This window comes from Lichenostomus cassidix, chromosome 1Aa (genome assembly GCF_008360975.1).
Source record: "Lichenostomus cassidix isolate B80296 chromosome 1Aa, HeHo_3.0, whole genome shotgun sequence".
Lineage (NCBI taxonomy): Eukaryota > Metazoa > Chordata > Aves > Passeriformes > Meliphagidae > Lichenostomus > Lichenostomus cassidix.
Window position 1 is genome coordinate 22,130,111 of NC_139480.1, and position 13,990 is coordinate 22,144,100.

The window sequence follows — 13,990 nt, forward strand, 5'->3', positions numbered from 1 at the left end:
GCATATATGTATATGAAACATCATTAGCTAAGAGATAATGAAAAAAGAAAACACATTTTGACAAATTTCATACTAAACATATAGTATACTACATGTTTTCTCCTTCCCTACAGCATTTTTCCCATCTTTTTAAAAAGATTTAAAATAAGGTTCTCAGAGTATTATGCTCTCTGACCTGTCTTTTGTTGGACAGAATATTTGGAGCCAATCAAAATTATTAATTCTTTTGGAAAAATCTTCAGCTGAAATTTTTTATTTCCTTTACATTTTTGCTTTTAATTGGTGCATAAACTAAGACAGTTTTAACCCTGGGAAATGCTCCTAATTAAGAGTTTAGAAACAGCCTACCTAATTAATTTTTCTTTAAAAAAAAATGTACTGTAGTTCCGATTAATTTTCAATCCAGAGTCTTTCATATTAGAGAAGCAAAAACTTTTCTATTTAGCAACCTAGCTAGAGTTCTAATGGCAGAATAGCTGAAAGGACTCCATATGGAATGATAGAGCTTCATCTCAAGGGTTGCAAGTCCACCTACATCTTCTGAAGGATTAACTTTTATGATGCTCACTGGAGATATTGCAATTAATATAATTTAAGAAACTACCCTCAACATATATAATAGTTATCTTACCACTCTGAAAGATTTGTATGTGCCTCTTTATTCATGGTCTGGAATTGTTGAAGTAAACTGGAAAGCAACCAATGCAGAGTCAGGACTGAACTAAGCCGCCTCATTGGGTCTACCATTCGATAAAGGTCACGCAGCAAAGTTTGGATCTTGGGTGCAGAAGAAGGGAAAAGCTGAGAAGAGAGACACTGATTAGAGAGAACACAGTATAATATTTGTAGAGTGCAAAGACATGAGAAGTGATCAGAAGACAGTATACATAGCATAGTGCTGGTTATATATTAATGCTCTTTCCCACACGCTTAGAAGATGGCTGTCTTGCCCAGCCTTGCAAATCAGCATTACCAGTATTGACGTGGAAGTTGATCTCCTTTGCCTCTAAACTGACCCTGAGTTTAGCTCAGTTGGTCAGAGCATGGAACTAATAATGACAAGGTTACAGGCTCAATCCCTGTTTGGGCCATTTACTTAAGAGTGAATGATGATGATCCTTCTGGGTCCCTTGGACTTGATGATCCTTCTGGGTCCCTTCCAACACAGATGATTCTGTGAATTCCAGATCTATTGGACTCAATGCTTCTTCAGAAAGTGTCATCAGTCTTCATCCTTAATACTAATCCAGGAAGTCTCACAGGAATCCTGATATCATGCAGACTTTCTGAACAACAGATTCAGTTGCAGATCCTTTATATTCCCAATACTCACCATTTCCCTCATTAACCATGCCTATTCACAGACATTGATTGTTATTCCTCCATCTGTGTTCTTCTACAAAAATGAACTCAAAGTGTGAAGAAGAAAACATAACATATTTCACCTGCTTTTTTTCTTTTTTCCAACATTTTTTCATCTATATCTACTCTCTGGTCATGATCTCAGTGTTGTGCTGTCTCTAGTCCTTCCATTCACTCCTGCTTTGCTTCATTATCATCCTATCTTCTTACCATTGTTTTCCTTCTTTTCCTTTCCTTCTGTTTTCTGGTCTCTGTTTCTGCTTTAGCTGTTCTTTTCAGTGAAACCTCAACTCGAATTCCCTGTTGTATTTCTTTATCTCTTTTAAATTAAATTCAAATGATCCACCAAAATAAAATCAGTGTTATCTCTATCTCCTTGCTTCCCTGCCCATCCAGTCTAATTACATGTGCCAGAGACAGCAAAGAATGGTAATGAAGGAGAAATGTTAAGAGATTTACATTAAATATATATCCAATAAAGCAAAACCCTATTTATTTTACCAGCTCAAATTGTCCAAGACTCTTCAGCTCCTTTATGAAAGTAATCATTGCATTTATCTCTTCTAAAGAGAAACATTGCTCATCTTCTCTGTTGTGTGTTCCATCCTGTGAAGGAAAGGGCAGCACGTTCTGGTGAAATCACATGGAAAGCAATGTGCTTTCTTTAGACCCAAATCCCTGCATTGATCATAGGAACAAGTTACAGCAGCTCTCAACTAGCCCTAACCTCATCCAGCCAGCTCCTTAATAGCTCATCCCATTTTTCAGTCTAGAATAAAGCAGACTGTGTATTAGCTTTGTGTAGAAAAGTACCCATAGAAACTACTGGTCTCTGGAACACAGGCTGGATAATGCCATCACTACATGTCTATATGTCTGCAGGTTTCTACTTTATCCTGTCATAAAGTTAGAACCCATGACCCTGTTTTAGCCACATCTGTCTGAGAAGCAGAAGTTGCCCAGATATTTTGGTCCCCGGAAGTCTTGCAAGCAGGGGACTCCCCAGAAATGCATCCTTAAAAGTGCCCAGACTGACAGAAATACTGCTAAAAGAGATCTTAGCTTGTCAGAAATGGCTTTCACTAGTGAGGCAAAATTTATACAGATTCTATAAATGCAAAGAAAATATTGGAACTGGATATCTTGCATTGAGAATAAGACACCAAGCTGTAATACACAACATTTAATCCCGCTGCTTATGGATCTCCTTGCCTGAGTTAATCAATTCTAGATGAAATTGTGAAAACACACAAATCTGTATATTTAAAAAAGACCATTTTAAAAAATAGTGGGAAAAATTTCAAGCACAGTATTTTGGAAAATGACATAATTTGAGAGTGGAATTTTTACAAAAGAAAACTTAATAATTCAATATAATTACAGTTGTATTCCCCAGAATACAGTAAAAGATGGTTTTGATTAAATAAACCCTTCATTCTATAAGTTGCGACCAACAATTTCAGATGCACACAATTTCAAATTGAATATTTTAAAATAGTTAATAAAAAGAAAAAGTCGCAATGAACTACCTTGCTCACAGATGATCCATATATTTTTTGCAAAGCTTCTATGAAACTGGATGTTGAGGATTCATTAGATAAGAGAAATTTAAATGTATCTTCAAAAAGAAGTTCTTTGGAAATTTGGTCCTGAATAGTCGATTCATTCTCATCTTGAAAGTCAAAGTTTTCATGCACCTGTTGGAAAACAATATAAGAATTTATAGTTTGACTAAGAAGTACAATCTTCTTATAGCAATAAATATTAACTTTAAATAAAGGTGATAATAGCACAAACTGATAGGATTATAAATCCACAAATGCCGGGCTGCATTTTCTGTCACAACTCCATATCACGATGTTTGCTGCCCTCCAGTGGACAAAGTGCAGTATTGCGGACACATGTGAAAGATTTTTTTCCATGTTTTACTCGAAATTTGATTGAAAACATCAAATGTCAGATTATATGTTAACATAACTCTTGAAGAACTCATGTGTTTAGGGTTACTACGGAACACCTGTTACTACGGATGAAAGTATAAGTTTTATAATATATAAACACAATGAACAAAGTCATGGTTATAAAATATGACTAAATCATTATTTTAGTAGAAACACAAATATAGCATCAATATGAATAGGTTGTGTGCATACTAAAGCTTCCAAGTGATACTATTCAAAGTCAATGTTGCACTAATTATCAACTGCTCTTTTTTAGATCAATTTGGTTTTTCATAAGGAACTACTGAATCCTACTGATTTATTGTAAATTTATGGAAAATGGCTAATGGTTGAAACTTCTATACAGACAGGCAAACTCTATGTTTTATGCTTAGTTTTTTAAGCATTTCTGGGGTAATTTTTTACAGCCTGGTATACAATAAATGAATTGTTATGACATACCACATTTCTTATACCAGCTAAATAAGTTTTCTCAGACTAATTACAGATATTGTCTTCATGGACTTTTTATATTGTGCAAAGTTCCTTTCATATCTGCATTTTTCCTACGTGTTTAAAGGACGTTTTTTCTGAAGGATGGACAGATTGACTGCACTGTTGTTACAAGAAACTTGAAGATTTTAAGTGGGCATATATTAACTAATTTTTGTTAATATTTGTATGCCATAAATATGGAGAAACATTTCATACACCTAGGCATATACATATTCATGTGTATACATGAGGTAATGAGAACAGCTGGAAGGCAGTACAATATTTGTTTCAGGACAGGCTGTTCCTTGGCAGGAGTGGTACAACAACTGGCACAGGTCCCATTTCCCTGGTTTTCAGGGCCTTGCAGATCATCCAAGAAGAAGGCAGCACAGTGGAGGTCAAAGCTGGTAATGCAATGAAGAAGGACAATCCAATTGATAGAGAATTTTAATTTGTATTAAAAGCCAATTGTGTTTTTTTAACTTCCTCCATCTTTGTTCTGTCACATTTAAAACCTAATTCCACCTTCATGCAATGCTTCCTATGGATTTTGTTTCACTGATATACATTTGAGTCAATAGCTAGTCCTTTAATATAAATGGAAAAGTTTGCACACTTTGAACTTCATTAACAGGAACTCTGACTCTTAAAAACTGGTTTTGCCTACAGCAACTCTCCACAATGAGGCAAAATTAATATAGAAGTATTTGTACATTTCTCAGAGATTTGAGGGTACCTATCAAAGAGGGTTTCCTGCTGTGTTCTTCTTGGTGTAATTTTTTGAGTCAAGCCATAATTTGTACAATTTTCTCACCTCAAGAACTACTGGGTGTGTGGACATGCCAAATCCAATGTCAAAGGTTAGCATTTGAAAACATTGGCTGCATCTGAAATACAATATAAAAGGAATCAGATTCAGTGAGGTTAGGTACTGTTGAGAAATATAGAATCACAGAATAATTTAGGTTAGATCTTTAAGTTCATTGCATCCAATCATAAAGCTAGCACTGCCAAGCCCACCACTGAACCCCATCCCTATAGACAGTAAAATTCCATACACAGCCAGAGAACACATGCAAGAAAACATGCACACATAGGTCAAGAGACAACATGCAATACAGACTAAATAAATTTCTAAGAAGAGCCAGCAGCATTAAACATGGAAGCAGTCAGATTGTGAGGTGATGAAAATAGTGCTATACAAAAGTCTTTTGATATAATTGACAGAGAGGGAAGTGAATTACGCTGAAGGAAGAAATGAGACCCTGCAAAAGCTTTGAAGACATTTGGAGGGCAAGAGATGGTGAAACACTCCAGGCTCACTGAAGCCAAAGAGCTCTGCTGTAGCTGTGGGGCACAGGCCAGGAGTTATGACCAAGTCTTGCATTGCACAAACAAGAGAGTCCATTTCATTGGTAAAAAAGGGTTTGGACCACTGTCAAAATAGCTTCATCCCCATTACACTCCTCCCCTCCTTGCTACTCTCTCCCCTCACAATATAAGCTTTATTCCCAATTTATGTAAGTCAAATAATGAGCTTTACATTACTGCTACTAAAACACCTGGCTCACAAAATAGCTTTATAAAACACAAAAATGTAATAAACAGTAACTTATTTAGTACTTATCATAAAAATGTCAGGGGTGGGACATAACATATATAGAACAAATATTAATTTTATTCAGTAAAAATATTACATAATAAAGGTTGATTTACATGTAAGAATTATAACACTCTAAGAGATGTGATTACACACAGAAATATGACTGTTGGTGCCTAGGTATATTTCATAATGTACATTTCATAAAGTGTTTTACAGTGTCACTTGTTCAGATTGCCTGCCAGAACCAGCTCTGAACAATCTGGGCTACTCTAGCATTAAATACTTGACATATGACAGAATGCTCACTGAAAGGAAATTCAGCTTTATACATGTTAGGACTACCCAATTGTGAGTGATTTCTGTTCATTTGTGCTGTCTGAAACACTTCATTAGGACACAGCATCTGGTCCTAAGTATTCATCATAACCTTTTCACAAACTAGAAACACTGTGGATATTGAAGAATTGTACTCCTTCAATGCAGCATGTCCTTACTTTATAAAGTAGCATGAAATAGATGGGAACTTTTTGTTTTAAGAATCTTGTATCCTCTACAATTTTTATTCTGTTCTAAGGAGCTATGTTGACACTAGCATTACAATGACTACTGCATGTCACTTACCTATTGAAAGAATTTGGTCCTGAGGTGGATGATTTGCTGAAGACTTCAGTTATAAGTAGAAGTTTGTTTATAGCCTCCTTCATGTTGTTGAAGGCTTGTTGAGGAGAACTGTTTTTGAAGAATACCTCAAAAAACTTTTGCAGCTGTGAAAGAGAAAACATGTATTTTTGAACATTTACAGTAAGCCAGTTCTTAAAATAATAAATTAAAAGTCTGATAGAAATAAAAACTGCCTTGGAATAGCAACTTCAGTTGATACTCATTTGTAAAATAAAATGGCATGAAAAAGCTCCACAGAGCATACTAATAGAGAATGGCTTTTTATCTACAAATAAGTATATCAGAAACAAAATCTGTATTAATGGTTTTTAAAAATATTGCTCAGAGTCTAAACTTACTTTGAGAAACCCTTTTGCTGTTTCTAGGCAAACAAACTGGCTCTAGGCAAACAAACTCACAAATACTGGTATCTTCATTAGCGGGTAATAGCACACTCAAAGTAAAAGCCTTCTCTTTTCTTAACATACTGTGTAAAGGGCTATCCCACTTGAGCTTGACTACAAATCCTTACCTCTGGTCAACAAGCTTTAAATAAAATATAGAAAAAAGATATTGGAAAAATGATCAGCCACCACAGCCTGTGTTTTGACCGAAAATTCTGTGGTTTTTAGACTCATGAATCCTCCCAATGGCATATTTAAAGGTCTGCACAGCACTCTCCTCAGGTGCTTTCATCACTCATGCAAATTCACCTCTATCATCACGTCAGACAGATATTCAGGAAAACAACTGGAGCGACCCAGTGAAGAGTGGGACATAGGCAGGTTTTGTAGTATCAGAGTCCTCTGTGCTAATAAAGGGGCTGCCGTTGAACCCTATTTCCATTACAGTTATTATACAGCACAGAACCCCGTTAACGTCTGAACTATGTAAAACCACTAGATAATTTAGTAGTACTATATTACCAAAAAGGAACTTTTACTTAGCAAAAAAACACTATCTTCAGAGATAAAGCATGTAAAGTACATGTAGGATGCTTTTTGTATTAACATTTGGAAAGGAAAATTTTCTGATTATTTCTGGGAATTTCTCTACTACATTTATTTAGAAAGGCCAGTATATATTTTCTATTATCACCTGCTTATACATGCTCCAGTAGGGTAGCATGATGGAAGCATGTAGCCTGCTGAGGACTGATATGTTTCACACCTCTTTATCTGCCTCGGACTGCTACAGCCATTTTGCTGCACAAGGAACATTAGGAGTTGCAGAGTTTTATAAGGAGAGATGGGGATTACTGGAAGGGAGGGCAACACCATTAGCTTGTTTCCTCCCTCACCATCAATTAGTACCCAAGCACTTTAACACAAAGGATACATAATGCATGCATTTATAGTAAAAAATGATGAAAGACAGGCTGGCTTGCCCTACTGGCACTTGGAGCATGCTGTTGGCTGTAATAGTCAACTGTTGCCAACAGAACAGGCATTAAAATAAAACTGGCATCTCCAAGAAACTGCATTTTAGTTGCAGCTCTCCTTAGCAAGCCCAGAAAAGAAACATTGCTCAACAGGTTCTCATTGGAGGTTATCAGGTTGTAGGCCAATGTTTATTCCAAGCCAGTGGCTGAAAATAAATAATTAGTCAGGCTGGTTCAGGACCAATGGAGATAAGATAAATACTTCATCTCATCTCCAATTAAATTAAATTAAATCTCATCCAATTAAATTCCAATTCATAAAAAAAGAATCCTATTTAAAGAAGTTCAGGTTAGTTTTGACTTCAATGGATTCCACAGGATTTACAGCAACAGATAGGAAAAATTTAAAGTGTATGGATTAAGGGCGATAAAGTGTGAAAATCTGCAGCAACCTCAGGTACTTCTGAGTGAATAAAAGTATATAAATATGTGTTCAATTGCAAAATACTAAAGAGCTGAAGGTTTCTTCAAGTGACCACCACTGATGCTGATCCTCTCACCTTCAGAGGGAACAGACTGCCTGTCCAACAAAACACAGTCTCACCATTTGACAGAGTGTGATTAACACAAGCATTGAACAGTTTAAAGAGGACAGAATAGGAAATATTGCTGGCAATTACAGGAATCTATTCTGGGAGAAAGCTGACCTCTGGCTGGCAAATTTTTAAGCAGAGCAATAGGGATTAAATTTTAGTAGGCTGTAAGCCTTAATGCAGACATGCTTTAGGAGAAGCCACTGGGAAAAGAAAAAGGCCACTCAATATCACTTTTGTGATGCTTTAACACAAAAAGCATGTGTTTTGTGTTTACCTGTTTTGACATCCAGTTTTTCAAATCTGCAGTCATTAAAATACGCCTTATAATCTCAGTGACATGGAATCCTCTGGCTCCTCAAACATACACTGAATCATCAAGTAAAGGTCTGACACATTGAAAAAACACAATTTAATTGACAAAAGAGTTCTGATTTGCAGATTTCATGCACAGAGTCATGGAACCTGAAGAAGAGTGGAAGAGTGTGGGGCTCACAGGGCTGGATGTTAAGATGACTGTAGCAATTCCCTCAAGAAGATTTCCTCTGGCAATTTTTCTGCAAATGAATTTCTCAAGAGAGCTGCTGGGGCAGCCTGGGGCAGCTAGCTGAATGGTCAGCTGAGGATTACCTGGGAAAGAGTATAAAACCAAACTGTAGTGATCTTTCTGAGATTGCCTTCAAGCTCAATCTTAGACACTCTTGCCTTCTGATGAAATGCACAAGAAAGATTTTCCTTAACTAACTTTGGGAATGGCAATAAATGCAAACTTAAAACACTTCCCTTCACTGACAGCACTGATAAGCTCTCTGTTGATAGTAACAGTTGTTCAGAGACACAGCTCACATGAAGACAATTCACTCAGGTGTCAATATTGTAGAGGAATCCCACACTACAAGACTACATAGCTTTTGTCTACATACAGGTTAAATGTCTTGGTTCCCTTTACACCTCACTGCAGAATACAGATGCTTGAAGAGCATAATTTGTGCCATCCTAAAGTAGATGTCTCAAAATGGTGACATTAATTGCAATCTAAAATTGGTTGGTTCCCCTGAGGAATCTAAGAGAGACGCTGAAGACAGGTAGGAGATATATCACTGGAGAGCTCATACAGCCTGCCCATGGACAGCACCACCTGTGTGCCTGGAATATGCAGAACTGTCTGCGATAATGTTTGGCCAGACTAACAATGATAAAGAGAAATGTGACCATCAGTAAGGCTAAACAGTAACCAGGAAACTACAAAGTGACCTTTGAAACGAAGAAGTAGTCAGTTTGGGAAATAATAGAAAAGCAGCATGGAAATTTGCAGCAGGGGAGAGACTTTGGGTGTAGATAGCAGCAGCCAAAACCTGGTCAGGCACTGCCGGAAGTCAGCCTGCTAGCACCACTTCTGCCTAGACTTCAGGGAATACTGAGATGTAAGGATGGGCACAGGTCCTTTGTGGGTACTTGTGAAATGGGCACACACAGAGCAGGGGGCCCCACATCTTCAAGCAGAAGTGCACAAAAGCAGGGAAGCTGCATCCCAGGAGAGCGGGACTGTGTTTGTAACCCACACTGCCTGTGAGATAGAGGCTGGATAAACATGGGTGAATGGGCGGATGTGACTAGAGCTTCAGAGGGTATTTATAGAAGGATGTTTAGAAATGTGCAATGATCATTCATGTTTTTTAAGTGTCTGGTAAACAGAAGAGATGATTTATTTCTTCTGTTACTGAAATTGATAGAAGGTATGCTGTTAGTACAGGTTGCCATTTTATTATATAACATAAATTAGACGCTACTGAGTTTGGTTAACCAATGTGACCTGCTATGTCTTCTCCTGCACCAGTAACTCCCTCCAGAGGCACCGATGAGTTCTGAACTGACCTCAGAGGCAAAGAGGTAAAAGAAAAGAGACAGCTGTGGCTACTGAGTAATTCAATGCAATTTTGAGTTTTTCATTTTGGGATTTAGAGCATCCTACTTTACAGTATTTGTATGAATCGATCTTGGAAGACCTTGCTGCTTCCTAGTAGTAGCCTTCAAAATGACACAACAGACAGAGCTACCAGGATAAGAGTTGAAAGTAATGTTTATGTCTGAGGAGTCAAAGCATGACCTTTGGTTTAAAGAAATTACCAGTTTTGAAGTAGCAAAGGGCATCCTCTCCAAATTGTTCTGCTATGCACTGGAGCTGTTGCACTCCTTCTGATCAGCTGGATCTCCAGGGCCTCAAATATTTACAGTAAATGCCTCTTCTTGAAAATAGCTTGAATAAATTCAAAAAATCTCAGAAATTTTCAACATGGGCTTTATTCTCTCAGTTCACATTTGTACATTCATTCTTCTTACTGGACCTATTTTTGGGGAAATTTCTTCACCAGGTCCAAACACTTTTGGGTGTAAGTAGCTGTTCATAGGTACAAAAATACTGTTTTACACACAAACAAGAATTTCTTTGATTATATGTATGGAAGTATCTAAATATCTAACATGTCTGCAAGAATAAAAACTAATTCCACACAGAAGGCCAGGAAGAAACATTCTTAGCAATGATGCTATTTCCAATATTTTCTGCTAGCACAGGTGGACCTCTCCATTGATCGGAGTATATAGAAAAAGTCAAAGGCCATGTAATGGGAGAAAAATGTACCCATGAACCATGTACCAATGGTTCCAGAATAAATCTCAGAGAAAAAAGTTTAGTAATTTATCATAAGTTTATAGAATTAGCTTCAGATAGATCTGGTTTTTCCGCTCCTGATTTATTGTTATGTTGTGCCCTTCCTTTCTCTGCAGCTCTAACATGGCACTTAATGAAAGGGAAAATCACATTAGTATTCAACTGTTTTATACAGTAAATTTCTCACTTCTGTAAATGTTTTTCATTACATAAGATTCTTTTAAAAGATGAAATTAAATTGTTCAGAAAAAAAAAATATTCACAAAAAACCCTAATATCTTGTCCCTTAACACTTTCATAACTTGGAGGAGAAAAGGCCGTCTGAGTAAGGTTTCTTTTCTCTAAAGCTCCTTGCTCTTAAGACCAAGTCCAAAAGCAAAAAGCCACTCACCAGCTTCAGTAACCATGAAATTAAGCCTTTTGACTGAGACTGAACTAAGAATGGTTTCCCAACTCAGCACTGACTTCTTAGTGGGAAAGTAAAGGTGATTTATTAACAGCAGTTCCCTAAAATAAATAGAAGTGTATCAACTTGACTAAGGGAAGCTGGAAATCAAAAAACAGGAAAGATGAGAAGAAGAATCAGGATAATGGGAGGCAGGTATAGGAAAGATGGAAGTCACAGAATGGCATGCTTACAGAGCTCACTGGATTCAACAGCCAGAGCAAGAGGATCTGTGAACCAGAAAAAAAACCAGAGAGCTAAGGGCCAGGATAATAGTGAAAAAACTTATGAAATATCCACGTGTTGTAGAGAACAATCACCCTAGAGCTCTTACTTAGCTAAATAGGGATGTTCAGAATGAGAAAAGCAGAAAATAACTCCAGAAAGAATTTTATTTGTGCACTGCATGACGGGTTGACACAGATGAAGAAGACAAAGAAGGAAGGATTTCTTATTCTTCTTCTAAGACAAGAATTAAGGACATGAAATCAAGTCGCCAAGATGAAGTTTTAAAGCAAACAAATACTCTTTCTCAAGCAACACATAAATGATCTTTACAGCATCATTGCTCAAAGACATTGGGAAGACCAAAGGCATTCATCAATTTAAAAATCTAGTAGAGAATTGTGTGTACAAAAGCCCACTGGAGCTTATTAAACATCAAGACATATATTCCACTTCCAGTTTTGTGTTTCTAACCCTGCAGGTTACCAGAAATAGATATAGTCTGCCTAGGGACCAGTACCACTTTATGCTTGTCCTGTTACACAGTTTCTTGATGCTCTCTTGCCTGGTTGCTGCCACAAATGGAATGTCAGACTAAGCAAGTCTTTGATCTCCCCCAGTTCAGATAGGCTTCTGTTATTATGTCAGTGAAAAGAAAAATGATAGGGCTTTAAATATCATGAGGAAAGAAGAGAGATATGGCATTTATATTATGCTCAATCTCCCAAAAAGAAGAGCGTTACAGAATTCTAACAGAACCTAAGAAACAAATTTAATTTTAGTAGCAAATAGCCCTGCAATCTAATTGATTAAGAATTGATGGTAATTTTTCTTTTGTGTTTGCTTCTGTGACAGGGCAACAACATTAAATTTTTAAAAAAACCCAAACAGACTTTAAACAAAGGAAAAAAATTCTCAAGCCTTTCTGCTGTTGGCAAGCATTTTGCTCTTTATCTGTATGTATATTTGCATTCTATCTAATTTTACGTATGTGTGGCTAATACTTCAAATAGTATCAAAACTGGCCACTTGAGGGCAATACCACAACCTAATTTCCACTGTGGTTGGCTCTAATCCAGAGCTCCACGTCACATTAAAAGATAGATTTCCTGTATAGGTGAGGGTCCAGTTTTATTTATATGTATGTAAAGTAAAAAAAAAATTCTTTACTCAAATTTCCAATTGCTTAATACACAGAGAGAGTTTCAGCAACAGCAATAGTCACACCACAGCAAGCTAAACAGCAAACTGCTTTAATAAATTTTATTTACTGCACTTCACAGCTGGAAAATTACTTAAAATCCGAGTTTCATCTGAGTGCATCGAGGGTTATGCAAGAACACCAGTCAAGGAATTCAAGTCCAGGAGGCACCTGTCCATTTTGGATGAGCAAAGAGATGATGAGCCATAGCAGGGGCCATGGGAAGCTGCCAACAGCACAGAGAGCATTCCCTGATGATGCAGGATGTGTTACTTCTGTCTACAAAAGTGCATCTCTTCATAAAGAACTGGGACCAAGTCTGGAAAGGTTAATGGCAAAGCAAAAGATGCAGTTTGCATTGTGTTAAGCCTTGAAATAATTAATCATAAATTACTGGTTTGCACACTGGGTTCTATAAAACAGAAGATTATTCAGAGGTCAGCATTCTTCTCAATACACATAATGTCCATTAACACAAAAGGAATTATTGCATACATTGACAGAGACCCTTCCCTTAATTGGAACAATATGCAAAATAGAAAGCTTCTATTTTATTAATAATTTTTTAACACACAGATGGTCTAAATAAGCAGTTTCCAACTCCCCTCAAGTTCACACAAGCCTCATATCAAAACATCTGTGTGGCAGAAAGCCATTCTCTCCCCTGCATCTCTTGCGTCTTCCCATGCTGGGCCCAAATCTGGAGCTGCACTTTTGTTACCCCTTGACTGCACACAAAATCCTCATGCCAGCTCAGGATTTACCTTCTTTTGCTTCCTGAACTAAAATACTAAAATATGTATAATCCAGAGAAAACCTGACAGCTGGTGAGAAAAACACACTTGAACTCTTCCTGAACTGCCATTTGACCAATGCTTACTCAAGGAATCATTCTGCAGCCATGCCACTATGACTATAAAAAGAAAACATGCACTGCAAAAGTAATTTACAATAGTTTACTAACAAAAAGGCAGTGGGTAATGCAGTTTTATTAATTCATTAAACTCTCGCTTTTTCTTTACACAGTTTCTCTTAATCACTGATATCATATGCTACCCCATCTCCAGTTTTTTAAAAATCTCTCCTTCATATATCCCACATTCTAGAAACATGGGAGATCAAATTTTAAACATACTTAACATACTGAGTTTATAATAGCAAAAGTAAGTCAACCACAAATGTGGATTAATTTCTCATTAAAAATATTGTAATTAAACTGGTATAAGAAAACAATTTCCTGACCAGAGGTCTATACACACAGAGGAGCTCTCTAAATTATGGTATAACACTATTGGAAGCAGAAAATAAAAATTGTTCTCATCTCTTCATTAAAACAATAAGAAACAAAACTCAGTCAGCTGCTCCTGGGGAAAAACACTGGCAAATTTTTCTAGACCAAAGTCTCCCCTCGAGG

At 36.9% G+C, this 13,990-nt stretch overlaps 1 protein-coding gene across 4 annotated transcripts in view; it reads right to left on the reverse strand.

The window, feature by feature from the left end:
• Positions 1-13,990, reverse strand: part of CPED1 (cadherin like and PC-esterase domain containing 1) — a 138,329-nt gene that overhangs the window by 76,151 nt on the left and 48,188 nt on the right. For all 4 annotated transcript variants that reach the window (XM_085042367.1, XM_085042375.1, XM_085042358.1 and 1 more), the window contains exons 8-12: positions 6,022-6,164; positions 4,612-4,684; positions 2,892-3,059; positions 1,864-1,968; positions 632-801 (exon numbers count right to left, since the gene is read on the reverse strand). In XM_085042367.1, the coding sequence (XP_084898493.1) occupies positions 632-801; positions 1,864-1,968; positions 2,892-3,059; positions 4,612-4,684; positions 6,022-6,164 (659 nt within the window). The remainder of the gene's footprint in view (positions 1-631; positions 802-1,863; positions 1,969-2,891; positions 3,060-4,611; positions 4,685-6,021; positions 6,165-13,990) is intronic.